At 48.8% G+C, this 24,473-nt stretch overlaps 1 protein-coding gene across 1 annotated transcript in view; it reads left to right on the top strand.

Moving 5' to 3' along the window:
* The first annotated feature begins 4,448 nt into the window (after positions 1-4,448).
* CAPN5 (calpain 5) overlaps positions 4,449-24,473 on the top strand; it is a 50,159-nt gene continuing 30,134 nt past the window's right edge. The window contains exons 1-2 of the mRNA XM_048966640.1: positions 4,449-4,598; positions 17,663-17,839. Coding sequence (XP_048822597.1) covers positions 17,678-17,839 — 162 coding nt within the window. The 5' untranslated portion in view covers positions 4,449-4,598; positions 17,663-17,677. The remainder of the gene's footprint in view (positions 4,599-17,662; positions 17,840-24,473) is intronic.

The following is a 24,473-nucleotide window of genomic DNA, read 5'->3' as shown; positions in this document are numbered from 1 at the left end:
ATGTTTTTTGATAGGGATCTTTGGATGGGAAGGACTCTTCTCGACAAGCATTGCTTGTCATTAAAACCTGGCTATTTTGGTAGAGATGCTTCCCTGTGGAAGGCCATGCAACAACCCACAAGGCTGGTTGGCCCCCAGTCACTCCTGGGCACGTCTGCCTACTTTAGTAGCTGCTTTTCCTACCTTAGTTTATATATGATGGGAGAAAATGGAAAGCGAGGAGAATTCTGATCTTTATCAGAGCTCTTAAACTAGGCTAGATCACTGGGCTGAGGCCAGTGGGATGAAATTCAACGAGAGCAAATGCCAGGTCCTGCACTTTGGCCACAACAACATCAGGCAATGCTACAGACATGGAACAGAGTGGCTGAAAGCTGGGTGGAGGAAAAGGATCTGGAGGTGTTGGTTCACAGGTGTCTGAACATGAGCCAGCAGTCTGCCCTGGTGGCCAATAGGTCCCATAGCATCCTAGCTTGTATCAGCAATAGCGCAGCCAGCAGGAGCAGGAGCTGATCGTCCCTCTGTACTTGGCATTGGTGAGGCCACACCTCCAGTGCTGCGTTTAAAACTGCCCATAAGGAGGTTGCAGCAAGGTGGGAATTGGCTTCTGCTCCCAGAGAACAGCGATAGGAGGAGAGGTGATGGCCTCAAGTTGCACCACGGGAGGTTCAAATTGGATATTAGGAAACATTTATTCTCTGAAAGAGTGGTAACACTTTGGCACGGGCTGCCCAGGGAGGTGGTGGAGTCACCATCCGTGGAGGTGTTCCAGAACTGTGGAGATGTGGCACTGAGGGATGTGTTACTGGGCTTGGTGAGGATGGGTTGATGGTTAGAGTTGTTCTTAGAGTTCTTTTTGATGATTTAATGATTCTAAGAGAAAAGGCATCTCAAGGTCTAACTTCTGGACGAAGATGTTGGTGAAGTTCCATTGTAATACAAGATTTAACAGCAAGGATACACAGCAGCTGGACTGGCTACCAAAAGAGGTGACAGAATCCTGGGCAAGGAGCTGTCTGTGTGAGTGACCAAAATACTCACCTGCCCTTTGAACCCTACTGAGCACATCTTCATGGGAGACACATCACTGAATTATAGCCCAAACTTCCCCCATCATGGTCAAGGACAGCAATTTGGTTTCTCACTCAGGAGCTGCTTCTGCCAAAACCAGGAGGAGCTCCTGTCACTTCCCTTTGTTACCAAGTGGTCACAATGACCCCCATAAATAAAGCAGCTAATTAATGCCCTTCTCCTCCCACCAGCGATTGGCCATGACCTTGAACGACCTTGCTGAATTTAACTTCCTCTACCAGCTATTTTTGACAGCAAATAATTTAACATCCTTGTGACCCCAGCCTTGCCTCTCTCCTGCCAACTGGCTCTGCAGCTTAAATGAACAGCAATAAATAAATACATATCTGCAGAGGGACCTAAATGACTCCCATTACTGGAGCATCTGAAGGCCCGCTTAAATAAATCAAGTGAGGAGGAGATTATGCTGCAATCATGTGGAGAGGAAAAGAAGAGAATACATTACTGGTATTCCAGAGGCTTTAACAGGGCCGAGCGACTTTGTAAAAGTCAGAAAAATGCGGTTCAATTCAAGCACAGCCAGAGGAACTGGGTTGGATTCAATGGTTGGGTACAACGTTGGGTTCGTCGGTTGGGTACAACCTGGTCTGGTGGTTGGTTGGTGACCCTGCATGTAGCAGGGTTGAAACTAGATGATCACTGTGTTCCTTTTCAACCCAGGCCATTGTATGATTCTATGATACATCAGTTGGGTTCATCGGTTGGTTCATCATTCCTTGGCTGGCATCTGCAAAAAGATGCAGAGCAGAAGCTCTGCTCACCCTCACCAGGCTCCTGCAGTGGGGACACGCGTGGGGAAGGAATCACAATTTGCCAACACTTTGTTTTTTTCCTTATTTCTACTTTATTTATGGCACATTTTTTCCTTTATTCCAACTTTATTTATAAGATCCGGTCTTAAAGCCTCAGTATTTCATCCTCCCCCCTTGCCCACCCTTCATGTCTCTCCCATCACCGCAGCCTCATGCATCCCAATGAGGAGCCACCGCATGTTGGTATCAATTATATGCACATAATTTAGAATAACATCAGGCTCCAGTTGCTGACTTGTTTCTTATTTCTTTTTTTTTTCTCTGCTTTTTCATCCCTTTCCCTTTGTCCACTGCAGTATCCCCTGTCCCCACTGGGAGTGATAAACTCCCATAAACGCCCCTCTCCCCATATCCTTGACCCCAGCTTGTCCCCAACCCAATGACCCCTTAACCTAAACCCTAGAACCCCAACAACCAACCCAAACCATCAAACAGATAAAAATGTCTCTTTGCTTCTATTGCCACTATGGAAGACTACAGAAGGCAACAGGGCAGCAGATAGGCGCACTGTTGGGATGAACGATGTGTTTATCAACCATCACTAATTAATACCGAGGTATTAACATGATTACTGGAGTGTCATCAATCAATTAACGTTGATGGATGCCGATTAAAGCACATAAACTAGAATGAGCTTCCTTCCCTGCCCTGTTTTTGGGGCCATTACTGGAGATTTGAGGCTTGGGGTTGGAGACCTGCATAGGGTCTGTCCTCCTTTCCTCCTTCCCTCATAAAAACCTTCACAAACTGAGATTTCACCTTTTCTATTTGTTTTGTTCTTTGACTTTTGCTGCTGGAGTTGTCCATCATGGGTTCCTAATATGATTCCCCCCCTCCCCCCTATATTTTTTTTTTCTTTTTTATATTTTTATTGGGGTGAGGGGAACCAAAAAAAAAAAAAAGAAAAAAGAAAAAACCATGGAATGGGGTCATTGCACTGACCTGGTTTTGAGCACAACCAGACCACAGCAGCCCCCAGGCCTGCGAGCAGAGAGGAAAACACACAAGGAGGAGGAAAACATGAACAAAGGCTTTTGCTGCCAGGGAAAAATATTGCATTCCTGGAACGATACTCTGGCAAATGAACTAAAATAGCCCCAACACAAATAGTGCGTGAGTTGAATATGTGACAAAAGTTACGGAACAAAAGCCCATTTTTAGGTATATTTGCATGGCGAGAGCACACGTTTTCCACCGTGCCACCCCAGCCCCATTGCACATGGGCCAAGCACCTGCATGTTTCATGCTTCCCTCTTGCAAACCAGAGAAAGGGAATGGATTTGGGTTCTGAAAAATGCGGCTCTTTTGGGAAGATTCCTATCCAAATCTTGCACCCTGACTGCTCTCCCTCCACAGGTGATGCCCTAAGGCACTGAGAAGGCTGGTGTCAGTGCCTGGTGCCACCTCCATCCCCCAAGTTCTCATCACAATTCCCCCCAATTCCCACCCCAACCCCCCTACTTCCCAAATTCAGTCCCCAATTCCTATTCCTATTCCCCTAATTCACCTAATTCCCACCTCCACACCCTCAATTCCCACTCCTAGCTCTCAAATTACCCAATTCCATCCCCAATTCCTATTCCTTGTCCCCCAATTCCCATGTCTAGTCCCCCAATTCCCACCTCCAGCCACCAAAGTCCCCAAGTCCCAGTTCTCACCCCCAGGCCTCCAATTCCCACCTTACTTCTTCTCAATTCCCACACCCAGCCCCCAATTCTCACCCGCCAACTCCCAGTATCCACTCCCAGCCCCCAAATTGATACTCCCAGCCCACCAGTTCCTATCCAATTCTCCCAACTCCCATCTCCAGTTCTCTTCCCCAGATCTCCAATTCCACCCTCATCCCCCCAATCCTCACCTCTCAGCTCCCACCCTGATTCCCCCAATTCCCAATCCCCCCTCAGCTTCCCAGTTCCTACTCCAAACCCCTTGGCTCCCCCTGAGACTCATATCTACTCCCAGACCCCAACTGCTGCTCCCAGCCCCACAATTCCCACCTCAACCCCCGGTTCTCACCTCCCAGATCCCAACTTCCCACTCCCATCCCCCTAGTTTCCAATCCAAATTCCCACTCCCATCCCCCTAGTTTCCAATCCAAATTCCCACTCCCATCCCCCCAGTTTCCAATCCAGACCCCCACTTTTCACCTCTACACCCATAATAGCCACTGCTACACCCCTACTGTTACTCCCAGCTCCCTAACTCCCACCTCAATTCCCATCCCTCCAGCTCCCCTAACTGGATGACTAGGAGTCACCCAGTTCCCAATCCAGGCCCCCACTTCTCACCCATAGATTCATAATACCCACTCTTACACCCCTATTGCTATCCACTCCCAGCTCCCTAACTCCCACCCCAATTCCCATCCCCTTATCTCCCAATCTCCAACGCCCTCAATTCCCACCTTTCCCACCCTGGACCACTTCCATTCCCCACTTCCAGCGCAACCCCTGAACCACCGCCGGATGCACCCTTCCTCCGACCGACTGCCATCACTCTCATCTCCCAACCCAGCCCCCTATATCCCGGGCATCCCTCTCCACCTCCACCTCCGTTCCGATCTCCCGGCCCCACGCAGGCGCGGCGCTGCCCTCCCCGTCGGGGCGGCGCTTGGGGCCGGAGCGCTGCGGGCATCGGAGCTCCGGGAGCGGCTGCAGCGGAGCGGTGGGATATCGGAGCTCCGGCAGCTCGAAGGTACCGAGAAAACCCCGGGATGACCGATGGAAGGGTTTCTCCCTGGCTTTTTCTTCAACCCCGAGGCTGTGACTGCGTGCTGTTCCCCGGGAGGGTGGGACCGCAGCCTTTCGGGATACCTTGCTCCCTTTAGGATGAAGCTATCCCATTTGGGATGGCACCGTTTCCTTCGGGATGCTCGGGGCACTTGTGGCTTTGGGGACGGTGTAAGGGGGGACAACTGCATGGTGAGGGGTGAAGAAAGGTTTTAATGGGGGGGGTGGGGGGGGGGGGGGGGTAAGGAAATGCATGCACACCCCTGCACTGCTTTGCTTTAAACACGGTGCTGCTCTTGGCTCAAAGAAGAGGCTGAGATTTTGGGGATGCTGTGGATTGGGGTTGTGCAAATCAGACCCTGAATGGTTAAAACCCTTCAGCTGCTCCCAGTGCAGCTGAGCTGAAGTGAAACTTTCAGCAGCGAGGCCTCGTGGAGAGCAGCATCAGCCACAGAGCATGGAAGGGGAAAGCTGGGAGGTTTCAGAGTTCTTCTTTGTTCTGAATTTTTGGGACAAACCTAATGGCTTTTAGAAAGTTAAAGTGAGATAGAGAGCTCCTGTCCTCAGGGTGATGCAGGGAGGAAAGCGATGTTTCTGCAGGTTCCCAAGCAGGGATGTGAGCCTGGCTTTCCCTTGTCCCTGTGACAGGAGGCATTACCTCTTTCTCCCCATTTTTTTTGCTGCCCTGAAAATGTTATTTCAGAGCTGAAAACACCAGCCTGGTGCTTTTCAATTGGGTGTCCCATCAGGAGTGTCTCTGTGCCTGCACCCCTCACCTCCTGCGCTGGTCACTGCCAGCTGAGCCTGGGATGCACGCACAGCACTTGGGTTTATTACCACGTATATATTATCAATTAATTATTGCCAATTCCCATTATGCTGCTGCCTGGGTGCTGGGGAGAGCTGGCAGACAGCAAGAGGAGATGAGAGCAGGGCACTGTTTGCAGGGATAGAGGGATGCTGTTAAATCCTACAGCTCGCTTTCTCGCTGCATCCAGCCAGGACAGCGCTTTGTGGGCTGCTCTCATCTCCCTGCTGGCCTTCATCCCTTGGGATCATCCTCCAGGGAACCCCTTCCCCATTGGGTTATGGAAGAATTAAGGTGGTGGGGCAAGGGAAGAGCTGCTCCTATCTTCCCCACCCCTTGGGATTGCCCCCTAGAAAGCCCCTTCCCCAAGGTTTCTGATGGGATGAGGGCATGGAAGAGTTAAGTTGGTGGGACCATGGAATGGGGTTGGGATGGACTCAGCTTGCAGCAGGTGCAGGGACTTCCCTAGAGGCTCTGCAGCTTCATCCCATTGGGAAGAGCATGAATTTGGGCAGATTTCTCTTCTAAGGTGCTGCGTGGCTCTGGGATAAGGAGGATTTGGGGCTGGTAGGAGGTAATGATCTCCAGTCTGTGTGCTGGTGTCTCCTTTGTGAAGGGCCATGTTGGCATCTCTCCCCCCCCCCCCCCCCCCCGAAGTGGGTGCAGAGCAGACGTGGTGAAGCTCAGCTGTATCCCTGAGATAAATGTTGTCTTTGATTATACCTCAAAAAAAAAAGCAACAAAAAAGGAAGAAATAAATCCAGCTCTGCCATGCCCTGTTGCTGCACAGATTAATAACAAAGCATTGATGCTTTAAGAAGGCTTTGGATCTGATCCCGAGAGGAGATTTAGACAGTGTTTGTGCTGGGGTATGATGATGATGCTAAGAATGGGTGCATTCTGTAAATCTGTTCATACTTAGAGAATCATTACCAGACATTTTCGGCTGGTTCAGAGGTGCCAAAATCCCTTTCCTGACTTGGTCCAAGCAGGCTGGTGTGTGGGGAATGAGAACGATGCAGTAAGGGCTGGGTGAGCATCATGGTGATGCTCTGGGTGTTCCTGCTGGGGCAAGGATGGGCCAGATGGACCCAGAGGTTCCTCCAACCTCTTCCATTCCACAATTCTGTGATCGTATACAGTTCCTCCTCCTCCTCACAAGTCTCTATGATTTGTTCTCATTTCTCTTCCCCACCTGTGTTCAGGTTTCAGCCTGTAGGGAGCCAGTGGTGTGATGGGATGCTCATGGAAAGAAGTTATTTGCTGGTGTCTTCATCTGTGGTTCAGCAGTGGGTTTTCATTGACCTGCTTCATATTCAGGTCCAGACAGTTCCTATCCTCCACTTCCTATCCACGTCCCCATGGGTGGAACCATGGCTGTGTGATGAGATTGTGGTGCTTACTCCAGCTCTGCTCACTTCCACCTGATTACCCAGGGAGAAAGGGCTGAGCTCACTCCAAAAAATGGACGCAGCCCCATTCCCTTTGCTGGGGCTGCTTTGATTGCACCCGCTGAGCTGCAGCATTTTAACCCTTTCCTGCTCTTAGGGACTTGATTAGCAAGGCATGGTGGGGATGGGTTGATGGTTGGCCGTGGTGATCTTGGAGGTCTTTTCCAAGCATTATGATTCCATGACTCCCCTTTGTACCCTGGGGGGATAACTCAAAGGTTATTGGTGTCAGATTGAGGAGTATGTATAGGTAGCTCCTGGAGGCATCAATGGAAACGGTGTCTGAGTTAATCACAGAATCACAGAATGGCCAGGGTTAGAAGGGACCTCAAGGGTCATGAATCTCCAACCCCCCTGCCACATGCAGGGCCACCAACCTCCATGTTTAATGCTAAACCAGGCTGTCCAGGGCCCCATCCAACCTGGCCTTGGACACTTCCAGGGACGGGGCTTCCACAACCTCTCTGGGCAGCTGTTCCAGTACCTCACCACTCTCTGGGTAAAGAATTTCCCCCTGATGTCCGATGTTTTGATCCTCTCTAGGAAATAATAACATGAGAGGTAATGGCTTCAGGTTGCACCAGGGAGGTTTGGGTTGGATGTCAGGAAAAATTTTGTCTCCAAAAGAGTGGTGATGCATTGGCACAGGCTGCACAGGGAGGTGGTGGAGTTGCTGTCGCTGGAGGTATTCAAGGACCGTGGAAATGTGGCACTGAGGGATGTGGTCAGTGGGCATGGTGGGGTGGGTTGGGGTTGGACTTGGGATATTAGAGTTCTTTTCCAACCTCAGTGATTCTGTGATCCTATGAAAAAGCCCCATTCTCCTTTGTACTCTGGGACAGAGCAGACTTCAGCAGCTCTTGCCTTTCTTCACAGAGTATTCCTTTGCAGCCAGCATTGCAGATCCTCGTGCTCCAAGGCTATGACAGATGATAGCTCTGCAGTGCCCCGTAGGTCAGCAGACCATCTCCTCTGGGCCTGATCCAGCCCTATGGGGTGGCTGAACCCAGCTCCCTTCCTCCTGCACATCCCGTGGGCAGCTTTCATGTGCTCCACAGGCGATGGCCCAATTCAGCGGTGCTTTGACACATTTAACCTTAAAACACTCCGGCACATTAAAAAAAAACAAAAAAACCAACACCCTGACAACACTCCTTGTGCCTTAGTTTGCCCTTGGGGTTAAAGGAATGATTTTCATCCTTCTGCTCTTCATTTCCTGCTTCGTTTCTGCTCGCTCGTATCCTGCAGTTTCAACCAGTCTGGAAGTTTTAATGCTGCCCACAACCAGGAAATGTGGCAGCGTGCATCAGCAGCGAACAAACATTTAAGGGTTTTTCCTTGAGCAAGATTAAATTGTTACGAGCAAGGGAAATTTCCAACCAGACCTACAGGTGAAGCGGCAGCAGCAGCTTGAGGGCTTGCAAAGCACTGCGACCATCCTCACTCTGCCCCATAGCAGCAGAGGTGGTGGGGCAGATCTTCTCCCTGGCTGCAGCTCTGCTTTTCAGCTCTGAAGTTTATTCTGCAATATTTTCTTGCTTTGAGGTTTATCTGACAATAACTGACCTGACACGGCTGCAGCAGCCCAGATCTGTGCAGTTTCCAGCACGGGGACAAAATTGCAGGGGAAAAGGGCAGAGCTGCAGCTCTGCATGTGAAGCAAGATGCCTTCCCCCTCTTGTGCTTTTACTGCTCTTTTTCTTTGTATCTCCAGTTAAATCGCAGAGTGGGTTCAGTGGGGGAGAAAACACATCCCTGCAGCAAGAAGACCTCTGCCTATTGCATTTCTATGCTTTTTTGGTGTAGCATGCAGGCAGCTCTTGTTAGCTAGCCTACATCCCTTCCCAGCTGTCCCAAGCTAGTACAGAAAAGAAGGAAGCATGCTGATTAGTTGCTCAGGGTTTGCTTGTTTTGTTGTTCCTTTGGGTTGTTGTTTCTTTGCTTTTTTTTTGCTTGCAAGCCACACCCTGGCAAGCAGAGCTTCCCACCAAGTCTTTGCACACTCAGCTGCTCCCCAACCTTGCAGAGCAGGTCCTGCCACTAGTCTGAGCACGTGTGCATGCTGCCAGGATTGCTTTGGGCTGATTAAGGGAGTGAAAGCGAAGGGAAGCCGTGCACAGATAAAAGATGCAGCTGCAAACCCTCCATTTGCAAGCAGCTGTTGCAGAGGCATTGGTTAAGGGCCTTAAGAAATCATCGCCCAGAAGAAATCTTCAGAGCTGGGAGGATGGCTGCTTTCTTTCCTACCCATGTGGGATCCCTCCTGGTGGTGCTGTCTGTAGGTTCAGCCTGTGGGGGATGTCCACCAGGGCGGATGTTCTAGCAGGAACAAAGGATTGGGGTTGCAGCCCTGCACGTGAAGTTGGACTTGCAGCAGTGGTTTGGTCTCCCTGTTTGTAGTTGTGGCATGGTGTTGGGTCAGCTCGAGCTGGGGAGCCTCTCTGGTGGCTCAAGGTCATATCCTGGGATCCTGGGGGTTGATTGCGTTATAGAATGGCTGGGAAGCAAAAGCAAAGGAAGGTGGGTGCTGCCCATGGGTATGAATCCCTACCAAAAGTCCAATAGTATTGGTGCATAGAATCATTGGAGTTGGAAGGGTCATCTAATCCAACTTTTCTGCAGTGACCAGGGGTATCTACATAGAGATGCCATATGTTTTCTGGAGGTCACCGTGCCTTGTAAAATGGATCTGTTCCTCCCTGAATGTTTCTGCTATGGACAAAGAACCAAAGGCCATGGACACAGGACACAGTCTGTCCCTGCCCAGAAAGCACCACGATGCTGTGATATGTGTCAGTCATTGAATCATAGAATGGAATCATGGAATTGTTACAGTTGGAAAAGACCTCTAAGGTCCCCAAATCCAACCATCAACTCATCCCCACCTTGCCCACCAAACTGTGTCCCTCAGTGCCACATCTACATGTTTCTTGATCATGATGAGCAGCAGCTCACGTGATGCTGGTTAGCTTTGACCATCCAACTGTAGGGCTGTATGTTGGCCTATGGGATTTCTCCCTTGAAACTCTTGTTACTCACGAGGGGAAATGCTCAAAAGGGAGATGAGTCTCAATGGACATAACCCATGGTGCTCAGCACCATGAGCTGTATCCATCTTTCCTGGGCAGCAAGAGTTCAGGCCTTGTTGGTAAAAGTCTGCAGCCTTTTGTGTTCAAGAGCAGCTCTGCAAAATCTTTCCAGTATATTAGAGAAAACTGGGGCTGGTGAAATTAAGGAGAAAGGGAAGAAAGGTTTGCTAAGGTGTTGCAGAATTAAGGCAGAAATGTGACTTGGAAAGCTCAAAATGAGACAGCAGGAGCTTTACCCCTATGCCTCTATGCCCGCGTTGATCTTGTAGCATCCAATTGCCTCCATTCTGCCTCCTGTAGAGTAGCTGCAGCCCCGTTATCTCTTCAGCTTCTCAGGCACGCGTCTCTGCATCTTTTGAAGTTCAATTGCTTTAATTATCCCAGAAGCTGCAGTAGCAATTGGAGGCAGCACATTTGCATGGAGACGTGCTGCATTTTATCTGTGCTTAATAATGAGCTTTCTGAATGAATTTCCCAAAACCTCTTAATGAAGCATCTCCGAGACCCGTAATGCCCTAGCAAAAGGCTGTCTGCACTGTCTCAAGCAATACCTCCTGACTTCTCTGTCCTTCTCCCTGTATACATAATGGAGGTGTGGGTCGGTCTTCAGACCATAAGGTTTCTGTCCAGCTGGCAAGAAATTCAGTGTGAACATATTGTTGTGGTGTAAGGCTTCCAGTGGAGTCAGTGTGACTAGGTTTAAAAGCAGCTGGTCCAGACATTCAATTAAGAGCCCTGAATAAATAATAGAAATCAGTTCAGGCCAGTCCTACAAAGATGACATTCTTCTCTTGACTTATTTGTATTTTATCCAGAACGATGCTGAGAAGGGCACGGTGCTCCTGTAGTCTGATAAAGCAGGTGTTCAACACCATGCACATGGGGGGTGATGGCAGTTGAGTCCTCTTGGGTTAAGGATGGCCCGTGTGAATGAACAGGTGGAGGTGACTCGATTCTGCGTGCATGACTCTGCTATTCCTAGGCAGTTTCTCCAGTGTCTGAAACCCTGCTCTATTCAGAGCATGTTTGAAAGCACAACCTTGCTGTATGAGACCAGCCTCCTACCTCTCTAAGCTACCCCATCTCAGTTTGGGGCTGCCCTATGTAAATCTGGTGGAGCCCTGCAGAAGCTATCTGCCGTCAGTAGGGTTTTGCTAGGAAGCCCAAGGATTCATGGGTGTGCTCGGATGTGACCTTTCCCTTCTTTGTTGTAACCAGCCATTACGTAGTGCTCGCTATAATCATTAATCAGAGGCACAGCTACAGGGCTGGGGCATGGAGGGTTAGAAGGGTGATGGATATCTCCAGGAGTTGGGCATTTGCAAGGCTCATTAGTTCACTTTTCGTTTCTTGTCCTACAATCTCTGCCGATCTGCAAGGGTTTTAAACCCTAATCTGGAGATTTATCCAGGGTTTTTAAACCCTGTTGAGGTACCTGGTGGAATCATCAACCATTAAGGTTGGAAAAGACTGCTAAGATCAAGTCCAACCATCAACCATCCCCACCTTGCTCACTGGCCATGTCCCTCAGTGCCACATCTCCGTGGTTGGTGACTCCACCAGCTCCCTGGGCAGCCTGTGCCAATGCATTACTACTTTGTCAGAGAATAAATTTTTCCTAATATCCAACCTGAATATGATGTGCATCTGCTGTGGTAAAGTTTGGGACATGTTGACTTTTTGGGGTATCCCAAACAGAACTTCTCTGTTCTCACCAACCAAGAGTTTGGGAAGAGCTGGATGCCAAGCAGGGAATATCTTCTACTTCTGTCTTCATGATGTGGCACTGAGGAACATGACCAGTGAGCAAGGTGGGGATGGTTGATGGTTGGACTTGATCTTAGCAGTCTTTTCCAACCTCATGTGAAGCTGGCAGCCTGGTGGCATATTAACCTCCCTCTGCTTTTGGATCTGTCCTTGTGCCATCTTCTCTTGTTTTGCTTCCACAATCATCCCTGTTAGTCCTGCAGCTCTCCAGCCTCTTCCATTTGCAGCCACCAGATTTACTCTGTGCCAGGATGCCTTCAGACAGACATCCTGCTCCTGCCTGGACTTAATGCTGAGCAGAAGGTTTGCCCTGGCAGCCCACAAACCCATGTTGTGTGCAGCGCTCTGGTCAGGCAGATCTTGACCACAGCAGCTCAGCAAGCGGAAGATGAGGAATGAGCTCTACTCATGACCTAGACAGCCACCAGGAAATGTGTTTTTACATCCTGCTGCTGAGACAGTGATATCAGGGTGTTGGGCAGTGCAGTGTTGCCCTTTTCTCCTGCAGTGACATCGTCGCCTGTTTGTAAATGGTGACTCACGTCTGCAAGGAACGAGGAGCTCCCAGCTTGGTGGCACTCCCTGTGAGTTATCCAAGCAAAAGGGAACTCCTGACATTTGTACCCTGTCTGTTTCCCTGCAAACAGGCATCCAGGGATACCCAGACGTGCTGACTCCAAGTACAACCTGAATTCCACGTCTCCATGTAAACCCATTGGTTTGCCCACTTGGTATGCAGGCACCTTTAGGAGCTCTTTTGACTTGCAAGTCTGTGAGCTGTGCTTTTGTGTTTCCTTGCCCATGTTATTTACCTGGTGGTAACGTGGTCCCATGCACTAGGGGAGAGTGGGGTGACTCAGGAAGCTTCTGCTGACCCTCTGGGTCTATTAGAATCATTAAGATTGGAAAAGACCCCAAAGATCATCAGGTCCAACCATCAACCCGTCCCCACCGTGCCCACTCAACCACGTCCCTAAGTGCCACGTCTACACATTTCTTAAGCAATGAACAGGTGATGTTCTGGGGATGTCACATTAACAGAAAGGTAAAAACCAGAGAGATGCATTCAGTCCTCTGTTTTTTGATGGTTTTCTTTCGATAAGAGACTGCTGTAAATGCTCGGTAATTTGCACTTTGTGTAAAGCAGCTACTTAGGAAAACATCCAACTGCTCCCAAACATCTGGGTATGAAGAACCTACAGCTTCCCAGAGGAATTAAATCCCTGGTTAACCGCAGTCAATTTGTGAAGAAATAATGTCTTGTTTTCGGATATTCACCAACCTGGCTTCACCTCTCAGTCCTTGTAGATGCTGCTGATGCACGCAGGATGCTCTGCGGTGCTGTTGGCTCCAGGCCATGCCACTTTGTGTCCAAGCAAATCAACGGTGGATGCACCCACGGGAATGGGAAAGAGCTTTGGGAACGCAGTTCAAACCTGCTGCCAACTGTGCTGCTGGTCCCAATGGCCCTTAAATGAGAGTGTCACTTTATGGCCTGTATCTTGAGGTTTTTTTGTTTGTAGACATGTGTGCGGAGCACTTATCTCATGTTCTGTGTAGAAAGGGATTTGTGGTTTGGCTGCTTCTTTCCCAGATTGTGGAAAAAGAGTGCATAAAGCTGCTCTTGTGTTGGCAGCATTTCCCCTGCAGAGCAGGACTTCTGTGTCCATAGCTGGAAGAGCAATTCCCAGTGTCCACAGAATCATGGAGGCATTAAGGCTGGAAAAGACCTCCCAGATCCCCAAGTCCAACCCCAACCCATCCCACCATGCCCACTGACCACGTCCCACTGTGCCACATCTCCACGTTTCCTGAACACCTCCAGGGATGGTTGACCCCACCACCTCCCTGTACAGCCTGCCCCAATATGTTACCCCTTTTTTCAGAGAATAAATGTTTCCTGATACCCAACCTGAACCTGCCCTAGTGCAACTGAAGGCTATTACCTCTCTTCCTAAAGAAGCACATGAGAAGGCTGGAAAAGACAAGTTAAACAAAATTTTTGGACAGAGCCTGTCTGCTCTGAGTACTCTGAATGTTCTGCCATTGAGGGTTGTGGTTTGTAGGTTGTAAATTTTCCTCATGACTGCACCTGGTTGGGGCTTTGTGAGTCCCGTGCCTGGTCCCCACCTCGTCTTCTCTTTGACCTGTGCCACATTGCAATGTGATACCAAGGTTGTCTCCTGCTCAGTGAGAACGTAGATCGCACCCTGTAAGGACAAATTGTTTGGTCTGACATGTCTCCAGACAAATAAAAACTGTAGGATCTCCAAGCAAGGAGCCCTTTGCTCCCTGGCCAGGGTGCAGCCCTGAGATAAGTGTGGTGAGCCTTTGCTGGCAAAGCCTGCAAGCTGGAAGGATAGGAAAGGAAGTGATTTCTGAGAAAGGAAGGAATACATCAGCAGACATTTGGTCCTGGCCGGTGCAGACACTTTCAATAGTTATTCTGTTGCAGTGCTTGGAGCTGGGATCACAACCAGCTGGCAGGAGCTGGAAGGGGGAGTCCACAGCAGCCCTGAGTCATGCATCTGGCTCCCTCCCCAGCAAACAGCTTCTTGCTTAACTGCTTGGTGGCTGAACTGAGGTCAGGCTCAGATCTCTGTTCCATTTCAGCTCTGCATAGGGGGTTGGAAGCGCGGGTTTCATTTCTTACCCATGCACAAACAGGTGTGTGGGGTTTTGTTAATGACGTCTGCTTTCCTTGCTCCGTGAGCATGCTAGCTTTGTGCAAGGAGGCAAAGGGTGCTCAGGCAGTCCTTCAGCATTTTAATGTGGCAGATCTGAAGTTCAGCCTGGTAAGCATGAAGTGCTACAAATTAAAGAGAGTAATGATTTTTAACACTGCCCCAAAAACATTTCCCCCAGCCCTCCCTTTCAATTATTTTGCAATTAAAAAAAAAAAAAAAAAAAGAAAAAAAAAAAGGGTCCTGAGCATTTTCCTTTCTCCTTTAGCTTGGCTTTTTCTTTGCAACTCAATCCTATTTCATAGAATCATAGAATGGCTTGGGTTGGAATGGACCTCAAAAATCATCAAGTTCCAGCCCCCCTTCCATGGGCAGCATTGCCAGCCACTAAATCAGGCATCAGACCAGGCTGCCCAGAGCTCCATCCATCCTGACCAACCATTTCCATCCTCTTGGCCAAGGGTGACAGTCACCCTGGTGTGGGATAGGCAAGGAGTCACCCCCACAGGCAGATCTGGGCCACAGGAAGGCTGATGAGCTTGGCTGAGAGAACTTTTGACCCATTCTCATCAGGATGGACACTGCCCAGGGCATCACAAGGAGGTAAACATTGCAAAGGTTGTTGGAAAAAGCAGCTCCAAGCTGTGATTGCAGAGCAGTAATCTTATGAATGAGCACCCAGATGCCAGCCCTTGGCCACAGGACAGGCAGTGGAGTGGTGGTTGGCATCTCCTGCATCAAAGCCATAACTTCTGCCTTAACTTGAGCATGGCTTTTCAAAAGTCACAAGACTTCCCCTCCCCTCCAGGCTCTATTCCTAACTCTCACAAGTTCTTTCTGCACAGCATCTCGTGGATACATCCTCTATAAAGACACGTATTTCGTGTCTTTGAATAATTCATCTTATATCTGCTATAGCAGAATCCTTCTCCCCCTGCCTTTGCACTGTAAGATAAAGCATTAGAAACTGTACAATTCCAAATCCATAGTCCTGCAGGATCATCACTGAACACTGTGCCTGCAGAGGAAGGACTTGGGGTGAGTGAGCTGTTGACCACACAGTACCAGTGGTTTCCCAGTGAAGATATGTCAACCTATTGCCCCAGTTATAGAATCATAGGATGGCCTGGGTTGTAAAGGACCACAATGGTCATCTAGTTTCAACTCCCCTGCTGCGTGCAGGGCCACCAACCACCAGACCAGGCTGCCCAGAGCCACATCCTATGAAATCCCACATGTCCTATGAAGTCTATCCAGGGCAGTGCTTCTCTTGGAATTTAGATCTCATTTAAGTAAGGGCCTAATCACCCTTTTGCATAATTATCCCATGCTGGGAGACACAAGGCATGTTGGAGAAATGTGGGTGACAAAGTACCTCACAAGCTGCTTTAGCAACCAGACCTCAGCAGCAGGGAGACCTGTGGAGCTAACAACAAGTGGGTTATTTTGGCTTCAATCAGGCCTTGGCTGATAAGCACTTGTGCTCCTAATCAAGCTGATAAATGCCAGCAATTAAAACCTGTGCTTTGCAGGAGTGAAGTGTTTTCATCTCACCCAGGCAAGAAAAGGTCAGTGGGTTGGATGATACTCTCAGCAAGGGCATCAATTTGTCTCTCCAATACCTACTGAATTAAGAGAACTTCATTCATCAGTGAGGAAAGTGAAACCACTCTGACATGGGTGTATGATCACATAAGTGATTGTACAGTCCCTGGAACTATGGATGTTCACACGTTTTCTGCTTCCAGTCAGCTCTTCCTGCAACTTCCTTCTCATATCTGTGGATATTCATTAACCACAATAGGGATATAGTATTTATACATCTTGCTGGGATCAGTGAGTTTGGCCAGCTTGCTGGATGTATATTCTGCTGGATGTATATTCTGCTGAATCATAGAGTTGTTTGAGTTGGAAGGGACCTTAAATGTCATCAACTCCACTGAAGTAAATAGGGATACCTGCAACTCCATCAAGCTCAGTAATGATCAACAGAATCAACAGGACGCCCTATTTTGGGGAGAGAGAAAAATGATGCATGAATATTTAAACATGGGGTACTTTTAGGGAAGTAGCTGTAGAAGAGGAGCTATGGTTTAGTAGAGGGGAAAACTGCAGGAGGTTCCCCCTTCCCTTCTGTCTGAGGTGAGAGAATTCTTCCTATGGGATGGAGGGATGAGAACCAAAGCAAAAGGGTTGGTACCCAATGACCAAGCAATGAGGGTCCTTGATGAGGTGCTGCTTTCTCTCAGAATCATCTGGACAGTGGTTTTCTGCTGTCTGCTGGATTCCTAAATTCACATCTCTACCCTAGAAGCTAGAAGCTTGTCAAGACAGAATAATTAATCTGAAAACACAGGGCATGCTGCCAAGAGGTCTTTTTTTAATTAAAAACAGATCTGATCAAGCCTACTGATGAACTGGCTTCTCTGATGAAACCATGAAGTGTGTGTGTATGTAATTTTGAGCAGAAGGTGCTTCTCGAAACCCTGGTCCTCTGGGGATGGCCTGCACTCATTGCTGCCTTCTGAGCAGATAAATGATCATCACCTCGAGACGACTGAGGAATGTTTTCTGCTTTAAATGGGGCATCCAGGATTTGAAATGTTTAATATTAACCATGACAAAGTTCCCTCTGTGTGATAGTGGGCTGAGAACCTGCTCTGTGTAGGCACCACCCAGGGTGCCCCATTGCTCTGCAGTAGACCATAAAAGCTGCTCACATACAGCTAACCTGGGGGCATCTTCTCATCCTTCAGCTCTTCAGGCTTCAGTTTTCCTCAGGAAAACCCCAAACAGGTTATGAATTCACTGTAAGTCAGGCTGTCATCTCCTTCTGTGCCTGTTTGAGTGGTGTTTGTCCAACCCTGGGGGAATTCAGAGACATGAGTCCAGGCAATCAGTTAATTTAGAAGAATCACCCATCTCCTCATTCAGATACAGGCTTTTTCCTGCCTGTTTAAACTGGAGCGTGCTGCTACCTTGTGGTATGGCTTAATCCTTATAGGAGAGGGAGCCACAGGTGCTCTAAAGGACCCAAAAAGTGTGCAGTAACTCAGACCCGTCAAAACTGGGGGAAGGCTTGGGCAGAAGCCAGGGGATGTCCTCCAGCCATGCCTTTTTGGTCTCCATGGCTTCTAGCCATGACTTTTGGGTCCAGGTGTTGCAGAGGAGGATGGGGTATCCATAGCCATACCCTACCCATCTCACTCCTGCTTTTTCTGTCCCCCCAGAGTCAGTAGGAAAGGATGTTTTCCTCAGTGAAGCCCTATGAGAACCAGCGCTACACTGCCCTGAAGAAGGAATGCCTGAGGAAAAAGCAGCTCTTTGAGGACCCTCTTTTCCCTGCCAACGATGACTCACTCTTCTACAAGTCAAGGATCCAGGGCATTCAGTGGAAGAGGCCAAAAGTAAGTGTGCCCATTCCCTTGCCCCTTAATGCTGCTTTCCACCACCCCATCTCTCAGGAAACCCCAATATGCCCAGTGCTTTACCAACTGCAACACTAAGTCCCAGACAAGCTATCCTCTCCCTGGAAAGGTTTATCAGCAGCATGAACCTCTGTGAATATAAGGAGACCTGCTGCACTGAGGAGTGGGCCCAGGAGCCCACTGGAGGTTTCTCCATGACTCTGTTTCTTTGTGCATAAGTCAGAGAGATGCTTTGCAACCTGATTGCTGGATCATATTCTTAAGTCTGGTGGATCTAGTAGAGCAAAGAGATAGCTGTATTTCCTTGCTTATGCATTTGCAAATGAAAAAGAAAATAATCTATGAGCAGGAGAGGTGTTTGGGGGGTTTTGAAGAGGTGGGCTTTGGGGGCTGAGTGTAGAGGTGCTGGGTCCAATCTGCAACCATGACCAGAGACATGGAGTTGTTGGAGTGCATACAGAGCAGGGCCACAAAAGTGATCCAAAGGATGGAACCATCCTCTCCAATGAGGACAGGCTGAGAGAACTGGGGCTGTGCAGCCTGGAGATGAGAAAGCTCCAGGGAGACCTGATAGCAGCCTTTCATTGGGGCTGTATGAATGGGTCAGACTCTTTAGCGGGATCTGTTGTGATAGGACAAGGGGAGATGGTTTCAAACTAAAAAGAGTGGAGATTCAGACAGGATGTGAAAAAAAAGGTTTTTTACCATGAGGATGGTGAAGTACTGGCAAGGGTTGCCCAGAAGTGTGATAGATGTCCATCCCTGGAGACACCCAAAATCAGGCTGGATGGGAGTCTGAGCACCTGATGGAGCTGTGGTGTCCCTGTTCATTGCAAGAGAGATGGACCAGATGGCCTTTAGTGGCTCCTTCCAACTCAAGTCTGTGATTCTATGATACTGGTGAACTGCTCAGCAGCTGCAGCCCCTGCCCCTCCCTGCGCCCAGAGAGGTTCTGCTGGTGTTGGGCACTGCTGTCCTCCATTCCTCCAGCACTTCATGTGGCCAGAATGCTGGAGGGAGAGGGGTGTGTAGAACAGAGCTGTGTCTGTTCCTGTGAGGGCAGTCCGTGGGGTGAATAAAAGGGCTCTGTGTGATGGGAGGGTCGGTGCTGAACAGGCTCCTTTTGTGCAGCTGAGCCCAGCATCCCGGCAGGCCCTTGAAGAAGGAGATCTCATTTCTCTCTGTGTGATTCCTTCTGCTCTGTCCTGGGTTCTTCCTTGAGGTTTGTGCAAAGTACTGTGTGCACATTTTGTTCCCTTTGTCCCGCCAACATCTTTTTTTCTGTGACAGTCAGCAACCCTTTTCTTACATTCCAATCAGTAAGATTGGAAACAGCCACTAAAATCATCAAGCTCAACCATCATCAATCCCCATTTAGAAAACAAGCAAAGTGACACTCCCAGCTCTCAGCAAGCACTCCTTTGAGGGCTTCCTGACCCAGAAATGCAGTCCACAAGACCTTGGGATGCTCTCTGCAGGCAGGGGATGCTGTGCACGCACCTCTGCTATCTCTCAAGGCCATGGCCATGATTTGTTTGGGAGAGTTTCAGCTCAGGCTGTGTGATAAGGCTCAAGAGTACACCATGCCCTGGGCTCTGCTGTGGAAACAGGGTGGGTGGAGAGTGGAAATAAGAAGTGTTGGATGTTACAACAGCTGTTTGCTTTCACAGAAAGGGTGTTGCTTACCATCTGTGTGGGGAAGTGATATGTAAGAGCTAAGCTCTTCACTGGTGTGTGAGAAGTAGCTGCACTGAGCTCACTGGGGTAGTGGGAATTAGCTCTAGCAGGGTCTCATTCCCATTCTTTGTGTGTGCAAGTACCTTCTTTCCCTTCCCATACCTAGCAGCATAGAATCTTTTGAGTTGGAAGGGACCCTTAAAGGCCATCTGGTCCAACTCCCCTGCAGTGAAGAGGGACACTCACAGATCCATCAGGTGCTCAGAGCCCATCCATCCTGACCCTGGGTGTTTCCAGGGATGGGACACACACACATTTCTGGGCAACTTGTTTCAGTGCCTCAACTGGAACTGCTTCATCCTTTCTACTCCTCCACTTACTCCCAGAACCTGCAGTGGCCAAAAAAAACAATCTCTGCACCACTCTCCCTCTTGTTTGATGGGAGAAGGGGAGGCCTTCCTGGAGCAGTTGGTGAATAACCCATCTCGGGCAACTTGATATAACCTCCCACATCTGGTGCTGCAATGTTTTCTGTAATGGTCTCAGCCTTGTTTTTTCCCAGAGCATCTTCCCTCCCTGCCTGCTCTCCTGGCCTCCAGATCTCCTTTGGAAGCCAGCTTTTTGCAGATGTAGCAGCTGGACAAGCCCTCATGCTGGGCTTTAGCTCTGGTGGCTGCTCTCTGGATGACTTCATCTTCCAGCACAGCTGAGCCAGAAAGCTAATTGCTGGAGTGTGTCAGAGAGAGGGAAGCCATACCAGGAAGTGGGCCTTGAAGAGCTGTTGTTTTGTGTAGCCATTCAAAAATGAGACTGTTTTGTTGCTGAGCCAAATCAGATTCTGGAGCTGGCTTGGCCAGCATTAGGGGTTCTTTCTGGCAGCAAAGCTTGGCGTTTGCATCAGGGATTAAACTTGGTGTTTTGGGCTGAGCGCTTGAAGCTCCTTCTCCCTCTGTCTGCTGCTGTATGAAGGCAAAAGAGATCTGTGTAATGGGGCACATGGTGCTTGATCCTCAAACTCTGAGTTTTGCAGGTTCCATTGGAGATACAGATGCTGTGGTGCAGCAAAGAAACAGCAGTGTGAAGAAGAGATAGTCTGTGCATTAGGTGAGATAATCCAGGATTTTAGGGGCTGGATAAATGAGGAGAGATGGTACTGGGAAGAGGCTGGCAGACATGCAAGCTGGGAGGCAGAAATTAGGGCTGAAATAAGGAAAGCAATGGATGTAATTTTTCTGGATTTTATTTAGACTTTTGCAGCATCGTTCTGGACAAATTGTCCAACTGTGCAATAAATGAGGTCACACTACACTGGATGATGAACTGACTCAATGGTTGAGCTCAAAGGATCATAGTCAGCAGGGTGACATCTGGCTGGTAGCCACTTCCTCATGTGGTCCTCAGGGCTCAGTTCTAGGACCAGTCCTGTTCAGTGTTTGTATCAGTAATCTGGATGACAGATTATAAGGGAACAGCATGAAACTGTGCCAGGGGAGGGTCAGACTGGATGTCAGGAAATACTTCTTTACTGTAAGTGTGATCAGACACTGGAACAGGCTTCCAGAATGGTGGTTGATGCCCCATGCCTGTTAATATTCAGGAGGCACTTGGTTAAAGCCCAACTTTTTGGTTAGTTGTGGTCAGGCAGTTGAACTTGATGATCTTTGAAGATCCTCTCCAACTGAACTACTCTACTCTATTCCACTCCATTCAATTCCCCTATCCTATCCCATCCCATTCCTTGGGAACACCATTCGTGGTCTGGAGAGGAAGAGGCTTGTCTACCCTGCTGGAAAACAGCTCACCACTCCTAAAATCACTGTCTCAAAACACAGGTCTTGTGTACAGACTGCTACTGGAGATGCCATGAGGTTGATATGGGGTTAAATTAGGCTCATTAGTTCCTCCTGGCCTTAGCAAGGTTGTCTTTTCTCCCTGTTTCAAAGAGGACCAGTTGTTGGCTCAGGACCTGGACTCATTCTATCTGCTGCTGAGACTTTCTGGCTGGTCACCAGGTCATCACTATGCCCTATGGGAAGTAAATTAGACCAGATGGAAGACTTAGGTCATGAATAGTCATGGTGCTGCTGCACCTTTGCGCTGTGAGCTCAAGCCTGCAGGTTGCAACAACTATAGGAACTGTCTTGGATGAAGCCTGCACCATCCTGTCTGCAGGGGAAGAGTCCTGCTCTCCATCCCTGTTATCAGGATATTTTTTTTTAGCTCTTTGTAGTCTGCTCTCAAGCACCAAATTCTCTCTGCAGGAATTCTCGAGGGAATTTGACCCTGCTTGAACAGTGCAAAGATAGGTTCTTGCTAAGTGGCAATGCTATCTGGGTGAAAGTCTGGATGAGGAGCTATGAGATATGGTTTAGTGGCTTGTGGTTGCAATGTTAGTGGGAGGACGGTTGGATGATTTTGTAGGTCCTTTCCAGTCTTGTGATTCTGTGATTCTATGAAAGATGTTTGGAAGGGAGAAGCTCTGAGCTGGCGTAGTTTTCTTTGGAAAAAGAAAGGCCAGACATTTTAAGAAGGGCTGTGGGCAGGAGGAGGTCTTCCAGCTGGACAACTGGGGCATTTTCAACCTTGCTTTGGCACTGAGGAGAGATGCTTTCTTTCACAGCCCTTTTTACTTATATTTTTTGTTTCCAGCCATACGATAGCTATTTTGTTTTAAGAACTGGGGAATACCATTTTTCAGCAGCCACTTCTCTGACATATATCTAGACTGACTTGTCCGTAGGGATTTTGTCCTATTTCCATTTTCTTCTAAATTCAGTGTCTTTGGATGAGGAGGGGACACTGCAGGAGAGGAGAGTATCTCTCCGATTCCTTTTTCCTTGCATGATGAAGCACTTATCTCCTTTCCCTTGCTGAGTGAGGGTTATACAATCCATCCCTGCGGGGTTTTCTTGGAGTGAAAGAGGAGTCAATGAACTAATCCACTAAAAGCAGGACCGGCTCTTGCCTGCCCGCAAGTTTCTGCATTAAAAGGTCTTTTCCCCAGCGTACAACACAGGCTGGGAAGCTGGCAAAAGCAGAAGGGTGATGATAGTGGGGATCCAGAGGCTAAAATCTTGTGGAGCTTTACTCTTAGAGCTCTTAGAACTTGGGGTGCCAAATCTCTAGGCCATGTCACTCAGTGCACCATCTACCCTTCTCTTAAACACCTCCAGAGTCAGTGGTTCCACCACCTCCCTGGGCAACTTTATGGTCCATCCAGAGGCTTTGGTCCTGCCCATAGGAGGCTAGGGATGCCTGTGAATAGCATTACCAATGGATGAACCATCTCCTCTAAATGGGAGTCCGCAGCCTCTCTGCTATCCATTACAGAGTCAGAGTCCTTCCAGACTTTTGCATTTCTGCACTTAGGAATTTATGAGCTGCTCACCTGTTCATTTATCTGCTGTGCTCTCTGAAGCCTGGAGCTGGCTGCCAATTTGGTTGCTCCTTGCCAGTAAGGGGATTGATCACCTTGCAGTGCAGTTTCTGAGTTTATCTTGTTTTTAAGCCTTAAGTCAGCACTGTTTACCTATTCCCAGTCCAGGAAGGATGAGATAATTTTTGTTATTATTTATGATTGTTTCAAGAGCTCTCAGTTCTCACTGATCTGGATGCTGACCCTGGATCTGTCCCAGCAGATTTCACCAGATCCTCCCAGGGTTGTGGCCCCGTGGTGACACACACATGTTTTGCCTCTTAGCATCAGACTAAGCTGCCTGGCATGGGCAGTGTTCAATGAGAAAGCAGCCAGGGAGTCTGCTCCATCTTTAGCCTCAGAAGGACACAGCCAAAAATGCAAAACCAGTGCTAAAATCAGCAGATCAGATTTATGGCTTACATTTTAATGCAGCCATGTGTCTATGTCTAGAAATTATCGTAGCTGAGTCTGTAATGGAGGACAGTGGGAGCAGAGAGTATCACAGAAAGGAGCCAAGGGCATCTGCTGCCCTCTCTGAGGAAAGTGGAAGGGAATGGTGTAAAACCTTTGCAGATTGGGCTGTAGGGTTCAGGAGGGTTAGGGTGTGGGGCAGGTACAGGGCAGCTTGTGCTCTGGGTGAAGCCAAGCCTTTAATCTCTGTGCAAGCACTGCTGGTGAGATCTCTAAGACCACCCCCACCATGCCCACTGACCACATCCCTCAGTGCCACATCTCCATGGTTCTTGAGCACCTCCAGGGACAGTGACCCCACCACCTCCCTGGGCAGCCTGTGCCAATGCCTCACCACTCTTTCCAAGAAGAAATTGTTCCTAATATCCAGCCTGACCCACATGAGCTTCTGAGGACCAAGATGAGCAATGCAGCTTTGATTTTTTTAGTCTTGGGAGAAAATGGGATTTCATGGGACTCCGTCTCTGGGTTCTGCTGGCACCAAAGCCCTTGCAAAGGAGCTTGGTTAGGCATGGTGCTGCCTCTTGAAAAAGGAAAATGAAACACTAGGCATGGTAAAACTGAGGGCTGACATCAGTTGCTGTGATAAGTGGTTAAAGAAAGAAACAAATAAGAGGAAGCATGGGTGGAGGATGGAACCCTGCAGCTGGAGCAGAGGAGCCATTTCCTTGGTCTGCTGAGTCTAAAGCCAGAGGGAACTGCAGTCAATGCATCGGCTGAATTTCTGCACGACAAGTGGTCACGGGATTTCCTTGAATTAACTTCCCATTGAATTAAGCTAGAGCCACTTCCTCTAAGCACCAGCCAGTTTTATTTAAAGCATTTCCAGGAGGGGAAAATAAACCACAGCTCCGGATCACTTGTTCTAAGGACCAGTCCTCACCTGTGGATTTGAATTTGTATGTGTGTAAGAATTGGCAAAGCTTTAGCATGCACTGCTCATATCTTGTGTGCGCTGGGGAAACGCTGCTTCTCCATTTCTTCCTCCTTTAAATATGTGGTAGATTTATGATTACCCTGAGCAGAGGGATGCCTATGCCTGTAGGG

Source organism: Lagopus muta, chromosome 1, assembly GCF_023343835.1.
Source record: "Lagopus muta isolate bLagMut1 chromosome 1, bLagMut1 primary, whole genome shotgun sequence".
Classification (NCBI taxonomy): domain Eukaryota; kingdom Metazoa; phylum Chordata; class Aves; order Galliformes; family Phasianidae; genus Lagopus; species Lagopus muta.
Note: the sequence above shows the minus strand (reverse complement) of the source record. Positions and strands in the feature narration are given on the sequence as shown.